This window comes from Homarus americanus, unplaced genomic scaffold, assembly GCF_018991925.1.
Source record: "Homarus americanus isolate GMGI-L3 unplaced genomic scaffold, GMGI_Hamer_2.0 scaffold16712, whole genome shotgun sequence".
Classification (NCBI taxonomy): Eukaryota; Metazoa; Arthropoda; class Malacostraca; order Decapoda; family Nephropidae; genus Homarus; species Homarus americanus.
In genome coordinates, this window is record NW_024757794.1 from 6,193,671 (window position 1) to 6,205,716 (window position 12,046).

At 36.8% G+C, this 12,046-nt stretch overlaps 1 protein-coding gene across 1 annotated transcript in view; it reads right to left on the bottom strand.

Moving 5' to 3' along the window:
- Positions 1-4,573: 4,573 nt before the first annotated feature.
- LOC121857678 (structural maintenance of chromosomes protein 4-like) overlaps positions 4,574-12,046 on the bottom strand; it is a 37,380-nt gene continuing 29,907 nt past the window's right edge. The window contains exons 8-9 of the mRNA XM_042353740.1: positions 11,605-11,788; positions 4,574-7,219 (exon numbers count right to left, since the gene is read on the bottom strand). Of these exons, the coding sequence (XP_042209674.1) occupies positions 6,992-7,219; positions 11,605-11,788 (412 nt within the window). The 3' untranslated portion in view covers positions 4,574-6,991. The remainder of the gene's footprint in view (positions 7,220-11,604; positions 11,789-12,046) is intronic.

Sequence of the window (12,046 nt, forward strand, 5' to 3'; positions counted from 1 at the left end):
CTGCATTCACTCTGAGTAGCCGGAGGATCTTCAACACCTCCTCAGCGTCGCCTACTGCTATTGGTCTTATCCTCTCCCCAGACAAGAGTAGGGTCTTCTCTCCTCATAACCCGGGGACACTTCCAGAATTAATTGTGGGAGATTGTGTTATCCTTCCGTGAATGTAGTACATCTACCTGGGTGCACTTATATGGATTAATCCAGCTACACTTGTACGACACGTCCAATCCATCGTCCGGGACCTCATAGAACGACTGCTACAGCATCTAACCCCTTTCATGTGGCTCACCAACAATGATGCTGGGATTTCTATACCTGTAGCCAGAACTGTTTACATCATGTTTATCCAATCTGTTGTCGACTACCTTTCTCCTGCCCTCTGTCAACTCCCCAAAAAATCCCTAGATCCCCTTGAAAATTTTCAAAATAAAGTCATGAGATTTATCCTGGGTTGTCCCTCCTCCACCAGTTTAGTCAACATGCAAACTGAACTCAATCTCCCTTTCCTTGTTGAGAGAAAATATGCTAATGTCTACCGCAGGCATCCCCGCGCGTTACGGAACCCCGGGTTGCGGAATTTCACTCTTACGGAATTTGTAAATTATGATCAATAATTTCACGATACGGCCCGTAAATCCGCCCTTACGGAAATTGGGGTAAATAAAAAAATAATAATGATAAAAAAAAAATCACTATATAAAATATATATATATTTTTTTAATTATAATTTGCTTGGTGTGGATTTCTTGGTGTTTGCTACTGCCAAGCGTGGCGTCACCACGCGGAGTCACTCCATTGTTTACATCCAGTGTGCGTGCATGTTTCTCGCCCTCAGCAGTTGGATTTAACTTTACAAACATACAGTAAGTACAGTACAGTGCATTACCCTTATTTAAGATACTGGAAAGAAGCCATCAAGTGGAAGGGACCACATAGTGCAAAAAGAAGCCGCAAAGGCATTACATTGGATATTAAACTTGAAGTTTTAAGAAGGTTTGATGCTGGAGGAAACTTAGCCAGATTGCAAAAACATTAGGTCTTGCTACTTCAACAGTGGGAACAAGCCTAAAGCAGATGATGATTTACAGGGCAGGGCAGAAGAGAGTATGCCTCTCCCTCTCCCTCCCAATAACTCCCTTTGCACCACCTATCCTCATACAGCAGTCAACATCTTTTGTGGTGAGTACAGTACAATATTTTTATTTACTCCATCTGTACAGTATTTCTCTTCATATTACATGTATATCATAAATTATTTTATGGACTGTATTGTATGTGTTTATAAATGTTTATTTTCATTCGTAAAAGTGCTTGAATTACTTTTTGGGGGCCAAAAAAAATCCTTAGGAACGCATCTCCAGTTTTATAATGTAAGTCAATGAGAAAATAGGTTTCGCGTTACGGTCAATTTTCCAGGGACGCAACCCTTCCGTAACGCGGGGATGTCTGTACTTCAATGTCAAATGTCTTCATTATCCCCACCTTCCCCCCATTATTCTCATGTCATTAGAACCTCACTTGACCCAAATTCACCTCGGCCTCTACTTCGGCCAGGTGGTCTCACCCTCATTAAAATAATTTGTTCTATGCTTCAGAACCTCGATATTGATGTGCTAGTAGCAGAGGTTGATCACGGTCCTCCACCCTGGTGGATTCCCTGTCCAGCAGTCACCTTTACTCACACCACAAAGGCAGACCCTCTTCTACTTCAGACACAATTAGCTCTGGAGACCATACAGTCTCTACCTCTGTCCCTGCCGTACACCATCTATACAACGACGGTTCTCTACAGGCAGACAGGAGTGCAGGGTGTGCTCTCTTCTCACTGGATGTGGACCCAACGGCAGGAGGTTGGGATGGCCCTAGACTTCTAAACTGGTTGAGCTCAACCTACAGTGAATTACATGGACTTGTGGATGCAGTTGATCACCTTCAGAGGAGATTTAACGGTATAATCATTTGATTCTCAATCTGCCCTCTCCTCCTCTAAGCCTATATTATGCCTCCCTTTAATTAGTCCATGATAATTCTCTTTTCATACATTTTTGTGGGTTTCATCTCATGTTGGAGTAACAATGACACTGTTCACTGTCTCGCGAAGAATGCCTGCGGACTGGCCCTCCCTGGTGCTGGGGCTACACCCTCCCTCCTCTTCTACTGAGAGAGAATACATTCAGCCACTCTTCTCCCTATAATCCATCGGAAAGATAGTGAACGGGCTGAGAGTATATCCAACATTATGATCACTTTTTTTCTGTATCCATGCAAGTATTGTTGACGTGGACTTTTGGTCCGCAGACATAATGTTGTCTCGGCTCGTATTAGGTTAGGATACAGACCTATTTGGCAAGTATCTGAGGTTGAGGATGATCTGCACTTATCTTCTTGTAAACTTTGTAAATGTCCCAAAGGGACCTCCTACCACAGGAAGAGTCCCTAACCTCTGTATGTCACCACCTACTTATACATAATAATCAAGATATAATTTTTGTACTCTACCCATGCTTTGATGGGTGCTAAATCCCACTGTCTTCAACTCATATCGATGTCTCCATATCACAAGCCATAGCGTGTCCTGCAAGACAAGAGTACCACTGTATAGTGTCTGACCGCATGTCTTGTGACTAGGCTTGTTGTCCCCTGGAGTGTAATAAATTAAATTAAATAACCTAGCATGACATCCACAAAAATCTCCTTACATTCAAGCACTTTTCTATATCTTGAATGTCCACCCCCCTTAGTTCTGGTGTGTCCTTCCATTTTAGCATACAGAACACAGTGAAACTGAACAATAAGTTAGGTCCATAGAAAATGCCACTGTATACAGTACACCCAATTTTTTTTATTAAAACATGTAAATGTACTGTAGCTCAGTTTTTATAATGAAAGTTTAGGGGAAAATGGGATATGATTAGTAAGAAATGAATTTAAAAAAGGCTTCTCAGGAACATAACCATTTCATAAATAAAAAACTATCTGTAATACTAAAACTCATGTACATGAATACTGTATCATTTTTACAACAATTGGTCCAGAAATTAGTTTTAAACAAGTATAAGAATTTAGTTAATTTTGACTTAATACCCTTTGTGAAGACACGTCACAGAAGCTCATCTTGCGATGATGGAACCACCTTGGACTTCAGTACCTGTATTATTCCATATTTTCTACCCCCCCCCCCTTATCCTTATGCCAAGAAAGTCTCACAAGTTTCCAAATACTGTATTAATTAGTTTTTTAAAATATTATTTCATATGCAATATTTATTCTCTTAATTATGTTTCACATAAAGTGTATTTTTTCAATTATCTATTACTTTTAGAAAATTTTAATCAGCACTGGTGGGATGTCCAAATAATTTTCACATCTATTTGATTTTGAGTGTTATTTGTCAGCAAATTTTCAACAAAGATATGGTTATGAATGGACAGTTAAAGATTAACAGATGAAAAAAATATATGCTAGGCCATCATATAAGCTCACCTCACCCTTCAGCTTGGTTAGCTGGAAGTACAAATGTACATGAATGTGAGATGCTGGTATGAATACCCGGTAAGTACAGTACAGTATACGTATCACTTAGTTTGGTGGTGATAAGCACCAGATGTGATGTACTGTACTTCATTCTCTCACTGTACATGCAGACCCTGTGGATATCGAGACAACAAGAATTTAAACAGTAAAATTTAAAGTAGCACAAGGAAAACTACTGCTCAGGTAGTGACAGGAGCTGTATAAGTCAATCTACTAAATGTCAAGGGATATTGGTGCAGAAAATGTGTTAGGATTTGTGCCAAGCAATAAAATGGGAAGATATGTTTTAAATGAAGAAGACCAACCAGCTCCAATAATGACTGTTGCAGCAGTGGTTCCCAATTTATGGTCCACAGACTGGTGGCTTAAGATTGATTGGACAGTCTGATTTTTTTTACCAATGCTTACTTTATTTATAATTCTTAGTAAAACATAATATTCTTAAACTATGTTATTATTAATAATACTAATACTGTGCTCAGTTATTGGTAAAATTGAGTTCATATTTAAAGTAACAATTGTCAGTGGACTCCTGGGTGGCCTGGCGGATGATGATTCAGTTTTCAGTAAGTCAGTCATGGGGGTAGAATGTTTTGGTTTCCTCTACTTTATCTTAACTTATTATTTTGTTAAAACTATAAACACCTATGATGCTATATACAGATTATTAGGAGATAAGAATATACTGTATGTGCCTGAACATATTGCAGTGGAGCTTCACTGCTGAGCTGTTACCAATGTTTACTGAAATAAACGTCTTAAATGCACTTTAGGTGTATATTCTGAGTCTCAGGTCCCGTACCTCATTGCAGAATGACATATCGCAAAACGAATTTTCCCTGTAATTGTTGGTTCCATTCTCACAAAATGCCAAGGATCTACTGTATATGGAGTATGTACTTGTACAGTATATTATAAGCATAAAATATTTACAATTACCAGTCCAGATTTTTTTTCACTCTCCGCTAGTCCGCAAAGTTGAAAAGTTTGGGAACGACTGCATTACACCATATATCACAGGGTATTCAAACAACAAATGTACTGTGATCTAAAAACCTTCATTATGGATTCTAACTTCTTACAATTCATATGGAAGAAAATTGTATGTTCAATTTGTTAAACTCTGGCAAAAATTAGCCCTACGATATAAAGCATAAAAACATTAAAATTTGCAAGAATAAAGACTGCAGACCATGCATGAATTACATAAAAAAATCTAAGTAAGGTGTACCCCGGAGATCCACGATCGGGAGAGGACCGGCAGAGCCGTTTTGAATATGGCGGGCAGTGGCATGGTGTGAATTCTTGCCACCAGCGGGCTCTGTGCACTGCTCTGAACCATTCCTGTTATCTTTGCTCTTGTTTACACTTACTATGTGTTTCTGACTTCGTGTTTTTTCATTATTTCCGACCTGTGTTAATCATGCCTAAATGACCCTGTGATAGTTAAGACTTGAACTGGCCACCCTAGACCATTTGGTTTATTTTCTTGCTTGACAGTGTCCAAGGCAAAGGTATATTAAGGGTAGATGGGAGTTTTCAGCGGGTGGCTGGTCCCAAACCCCCTGAATTTATTATGTTCCTACGGGATTAATTGCTTCGATGACCATTGATTCACTAATCAACGACTTTTCCTGGTCCCTATGTGCATCGTTTATCGGGGTACACCTGTATTAAATGATTCACTTATATTTACTTGCATTACAAAGAACATTCAAACAAATGAAAATACCTGTACTTAACCTTTAGAATGCCTAGTATGCTAAAATGCTTATAAAATGTTCTTCCTTATGCAATAAGATAATAGACATTAAAAACCCCAAATAAAGAATATGGAAATGAAAATTCTTAAAACTGTATTTGATACTTCCATATATTCCTTTACTATCATGAAAAAAGTAAAATGCAATCAATATAATTTTATGTACAATGTCAATAAAACCTTTTCTCTTTTATCAAGTAAAGTTCCTGGAAATGTATGTCTCCAAAACTGTCTCACAAATGGTACTTAAGTTATTTATTGGATTGTGAAATTATCAGGTACACTCGCTCCAAAAAGTATCTGCAAGATTTTATGCTAGACAATATGACACAACGGATGAGACAACAGGAGTTGAAGTGTTCATTCTGACACATACAGGGTATACAAGTTTGTATGACACAGTTTCACTGCTTCACATGAACTTTTGACCCTGAATGTACATAAGTAAACAGTATCTGAAAAGTCAGCCTGTTCATTCAAGTGTGTAGTGTTACAGAAAAGAAACCAAGAAGAAAAAATTAAAATATACTAAAACCATATTTTGCAAAAACTAATGGCAACTCACCATACTTCACAGTCTTGCAAAAAAATGTATCATCTATAATCGCATTTCTTAAAGTTCACAAGTATTGTATGCAATAATTTTGTAGCTTAAATCTATACTAAAATGCCATTATAACAGAGCAAATGGAAATTATTCCAAGGCACTCAACAAAGTCTATACTTTTCAACCAATGAAAATTTGTTTTTACAGTATAGTCTCCATCCAACCTGGGTTTCATTTACACTTTCTACCAAATACACAGTGTTGTACGTTGGCGGAGTTATTTTAACGCCGTCAATGGACGACGGCAACTTTTTGTTAACGCTGACGCCATCAATTTTTTGTGCAGGTGACGCAGTCAACTTTTCACCTGAGTGGAGCGTCAATTTGTTCGTCAGGAAAAGGGCCTGGTGGAGAAGTCCGTGCCCGAGACTGAGAGCAGCAGCAGCAGTGAGGGAGACGACAAAGACCATGACGTGGAGGACAAATTGTTCCAGGTCCTGTACGAGACCCCCCGCAGGAATGAAAAAGACAGTGACCTTCGAAAAAAGTTTCGACAAGGACACCTTCCCCAACAAGGCCATAAGGGAGTTGTTTATCAAATACAACACCCCCATCCCCTCTAGTGCTGCCGTGGAGCGCATGTTCCCCATGGGCAAGGACGTCTTGAGGCCCAAGGCAGTAGAATGAGCGACAAGCATTTTGAGATGCTAGTATTCTTGCAAGGGAACAAATGAATAATTAAAATGATATATAATATAAATCATAATAAATGATTAAAAATGAATGAATATTTTTTGATTTTGCATGTTACTCCCATATACAGGAGAATACGCATTTCGGGGCCGCATTTGTATGTCACTCAAAACTCGTTGAAGCTAGGTGTTGACTCTGACGCTAACGGCGTCAATTTATGAAATTGTTTACGCCGACGCTGACGGCATCAAATTTCTCGACTGTTTACGCTGGTGGCGCCACTTTTTTCATTGACGCGTACAACACTGCAAATACATGACTAACATACATACTGCAGTGTGTAACAACTGAATGTGACAAGTTTTTCTTACATTTCACAAAACATATACAGTATATATATTTTCATATATTCAAGTATAGGTAAACTAATTTCCTTTTATATTTTTCCTTTTCCATTATACTCTACTCTCTGCTAAAATTGGAGGTGCTGTTAAAGTCTGGTTCATGGTAGCATTTGCTTTGTCACTGGTCTGTGCACTGTTGTTTAGAACAATCTTCGCTGGGTTGATGGTTACTGATTTTGTGGCATTATATGTCTTGTAGATACCCACTAGTCTGTCTGCCAGTTCAAACATTTGAGACCGCAATGAGATGATAATGAACTGGGCATTCTTTGTACGTTCCTGCATGAAAAACAAAACAAAACATTAGTATGGGATATATATCAATACGTACTGTATATTACTAACTACAAAAACAATTTTACAACTGTTGTCTAATTAGGATTCTGCAACTTATTCTATTTCTACTTAAATGACATGGAATAGGTGCATTATATATCTTCCCTTTCCTTCAAGCCATTTCCTGTTATAATGCTGGTGGGCAGAATCAAGAGCAAATTCAGACACTTCCTTCACTTTGTCATACATTCCTTCTTAATGCACCAAAAAATTATTTCTATTGTTATTTCCCTTTTGTAAAAACCCCATATACAGTCAACCCTCACTTTACGCGGTCCCACATTCCGCGTTTCCACGTTTACGCGGTGCCCTGCCAGAACCCAGGATGCTCACATTCCGCGGTGGGTGTACCCCTTTACCCGGGTGAAGTATAATTTTTTTTATTTAGCTCATAAAATTCATACAAATTATCCGGCCAGAATATAATTTACATTGCTGGAATTCTTACAATTTGATGATCATTTTGAATATAAACATCATAGATTTTGCATTAAACATACAAATTTTAGATATAATGTTTACTCTGAGTAAATATGTTATCTTTTGTGCAAAATATATGACATTTATATTCAAAATATTCCTGGTCTTACAAGGAATCCAGCAATGTCAATTATATTATCCTAACTTTAGTCTGATTTATTATTTATTACTAAAAAGGTAAACAGTCTGGTATTCCCACACATTTATCTTGTAGGGACGGTTGGTGGGGGGTGGGGGGGAGGGAGGGACCGGCGACCGACCATCTGTTACCGTGTGAAGAATATTTTTTTTTTAACTGAAGATTTTTATTTTAGCTCATAAAATTCATACAAATTACCTGGCCAGAATATAATTTACATTGCTGGAATTCTTACAATTTGATGATCATTTTGAATATAAACATCATATATTTTGCATTAGACATAAAATTTTTAGATATAATGTTTACTCTGAGTAAATATGTTATCTTTTGTGCAAAATATATGATATTTATATTCAAAATATTCCTGGTCTTACAAGGAATCCAGCAATGTCAATTATATTATCCTAACTTTAATCTGAGGTATTATTTAATATTAAATGTTAAAATCTAGTATTTTCACCCACTCTTTCTCTTGAAGGGAGGGTTGGTGGGGGGTGGGGGAGGGTTGGGACTGACCACGTGGTTGGAAGAGGGGGAGGCAAGGTGGGGTACTTTGATTGACAGATAGTGTCGTGAAGAATATTTTTTTTTTATTAACTGAAGATATTTGTTTTAGCTCATAAAATTCATACAAATTACCCGGCCAGAATATAATTTACATTGCTGGAATTCTTACAATATGATGATCATTTTGAATATAAACATCATGGATTTTGCATTAGACATACAAATTTTAGATCTAAAGTAATAATTTGGTTTACACAAAGCAAATATTTTATCTTTTGTGCAAAATATATGAAGTTTACATTCAAAATATTCCCTGGCCTGCAAGGAATCCAGAAATGTCAATTATATTATCCTAACTTCAGTCTGAGGTATTATTTATTAATAAACGTTAAAATCAGAGTTTTCACCCAAACATTAATCAGAGAGGTAGGAGCTAGTGAGCTGGGAAGAAGGGGGATTTGAGTCCATTATTTGAATGGACATTAACCTGGAGACTGTATTCCTCTTAAATATTAATCGTGTGAGCATACCATCATAAAATTTAGATATTATTTTTACTACAACATAGGTATTGTGTCGGAAAAAGTGGAGTTTGGGGGTCGGGCCAGTCTCTATTGGAATTAATTCCATATGTTCTGTTGTTCACTTTACGCGGTTTTCACTTTCCGCGGTACCCTGTGGGTTCAATTGACCGCGTAAATCGGGGTACTACTGTATATTGTTCAGTGTTCACTATCCAGACCAAAACCAAAAATTTCTTTATTCTTAGAAGCCCTCAACAAATATGCTGCTCAATGTTCAGATTCAAGAACAAAAACACTCCCCTACATTCATTCCATCTTAACTACTGTACTGTGACATCTCAACACTACTTGACACCATGCTGTTGTATCATTCATATGCTCCACTGCTTTTTAAGATATCCATTTCATTCACTTCTAGTACTGTACTTCCTTTCTCCCACATCCCTCAATCTTCTACCCATGATTATACCACTAAGGGCATTCTTACCAATCCTTTACTGTACTTCCCACTCTCTAATCTATTTCTAATTACAGTAATGCCCCGATTTACGCGGTCAATTGAACCCGCGGAGTAGCGCGTAAAACGAGAAACGCATAAATGGAATAACAGAACATATGGGATTAATTGAAATAGAGACCGGGCCGACTCCCAAACTCCACTTTTTCCGACACAATACCTACGTTGTAGTAAAAATAAGATCTTAATTTTATGATGGTATGCACACACAATTAATATTTAAGAGAAATTCAGTCGCCAGGTTAATGTCCATTCAAATAATGGACTCAACTCCCCCCCCCCCCTCTTCCCACGCTCGCTGGCTCCTCCCTCTCTGAGAAATGTTTGGGTGAAAACACTAGATTTTAAGGAATAGTAATAAATAATACCTCAGACTAAAGCTGGGATAATATAATTGACATTGCTGGATTCCTTGCAAGACCAGGAATATTTTGAATATACACGTCATATATTTTGCACAAGATAAAATAATTGCTCTTTGTAAACAAAATTCTTACATTAGATCTAAAATTTGTATGTCTAATGCAAAATCCATGAAGTTTATATTTAAAATGATCATTATATTGTAAGAATTCCAGCAATGTAAATTATATTCTGGCCGGGTAATTTGTATGAATTTTATGAGCTAAAACAAATATCTTCAGTAAATAAAAAAATTATACTTCACCCGCGTAAATGACCAAATTTACCGCGTAAATCGGGCATCCCGGTTCTGGCATAGTACCGCGTAAATGACTAAACGCGAACCGCGTAAATCGAGGTTCAACTGTATTGTATTTTCTTTTCCCCTATTAACTCCACACACTGCTCTCAAGTATGTCTTTTCTATCATTTCTGCATCACTTCTTCATCCTGTAATTTGATCTCATGCTTCAAATTTGTAGGGCCACGACAGCACCAACAATTCCACCATGAATTCCCAGTTTTGCTTTCTTTGGCATAATTTTTCACTCTTCACACACCTGTTAACACACCGATCACATTCTTTCCCTCTGCTACTCTATGATTCCATTCATCTCCTACTGTTCCTTTCTGTACCAACAAATCCTTTCCCATCTACATTATATGGGTCACTAACTCACTACCTTCAATCCAATTTTTTACCTCCACACCCCACACTTAACATTCTTGTCATGAAGGTATTATAGACATAATCACATCATTCTATAAGTCCCCCAATTTCATTTTTACAACCTATCTGATTATGTGACCCTTCCCCATCATCACTGTCAAAAGCCCATCCTTTCTAAAACATAACCTCTATTATTTTTATTGTATTACAGTATTTCATTTTACTCACAAGTCTTTGACTTTGTAGTGTTTTGTGCACTAATGAATTCTTTATAAGAACTGACATTTTTGAGAAATTAAGTCCAGCTATTATTATTATTATTAGATATATGGCATATAAGCCTTATCATTTTCACTTACAGTACAAAATTCCTTATTTGTTTCACATACTGTACATATAACTCTTCTTTTTCCTTCATCCACAACATACATAAATATAATGGCATAATACATGGACTCGATTATTATTATCATTATTATTATCTTTACAGTATTATTAATTAGGCACTCATTTACTGAATACTTTACAGAAAAAATATAATTTTCTGTACATCTTAATTTATAATTGGTGCACCCCTGGCTCCCAAGGCCAGTATGTCTACTACATGTACTACTTAAAAAATAAGAGAGAGAGAGAGAGGATGAAAGATTATAACAGCTGAAAAGACATTGATTTTTGATGAGATATGCAGCAGTTGTCAGAGCCAGCAGTACAAGTTGAGTACTGTATATGGTACAACCCATTTGTGTGAGGACAAGAATCACATTTCTACACCTGTAAGTGCAAAAGTGTTAAAAGTACCTAAAAGCTCATCATCACCATAATAATACAAATATTAAAAGTCTTGACTCTAGCCACTCAGATTACAATTTGGTAAAGGCTTAACAGTGTAAAAAATATCTTTGGCAGTTCATGTACAGTATCTTCATCAATTGAAGTTCTGTTGTATGTACTGTAGTAGGAAGTCCTAAGTTCTTTTGTTTTCTTCTAACAAAAAATAAATTTAATTACCTAAGCCAATTTTAAATATACAACTTGCATTCTTAATTACAGACAATATAAAAAATAAATAAAATGTATCATTACCTTAATATAATTGCCAACAATTGATACGTTTTTGAAGTCGAGCGCAGCATCAATTTCGTCCATGACATAGAGAGGCGTTGGCTTGAAGTAATGGAGGGCAAATACAAGTGCCAAAGATGACAAAGTCTTTTCACCACCAGATAAGTTAGTAATATTTTTCCACGATTTCTTTGGAGGACGGACACTGGAAAAGATAAAACAATAATAATTAAATCAAATATTTGTATAAGACTGGAAAACCTTTATTAGATTTTGAATTTGGGAAATATCATTGGTTACTCTATTAATTAAAGTACAGCAAGAAACCTACAGTTTAAGTTTCACATCAACAGCTGTATCTTCAAACATGTTCAGAGTACAGCATCTCTCCTGTAAGCAACACCCATTAATTTGCAAAGCCAGAGTATAAGTGGAGAAAATAATATCATCTTTCACTTCAAAC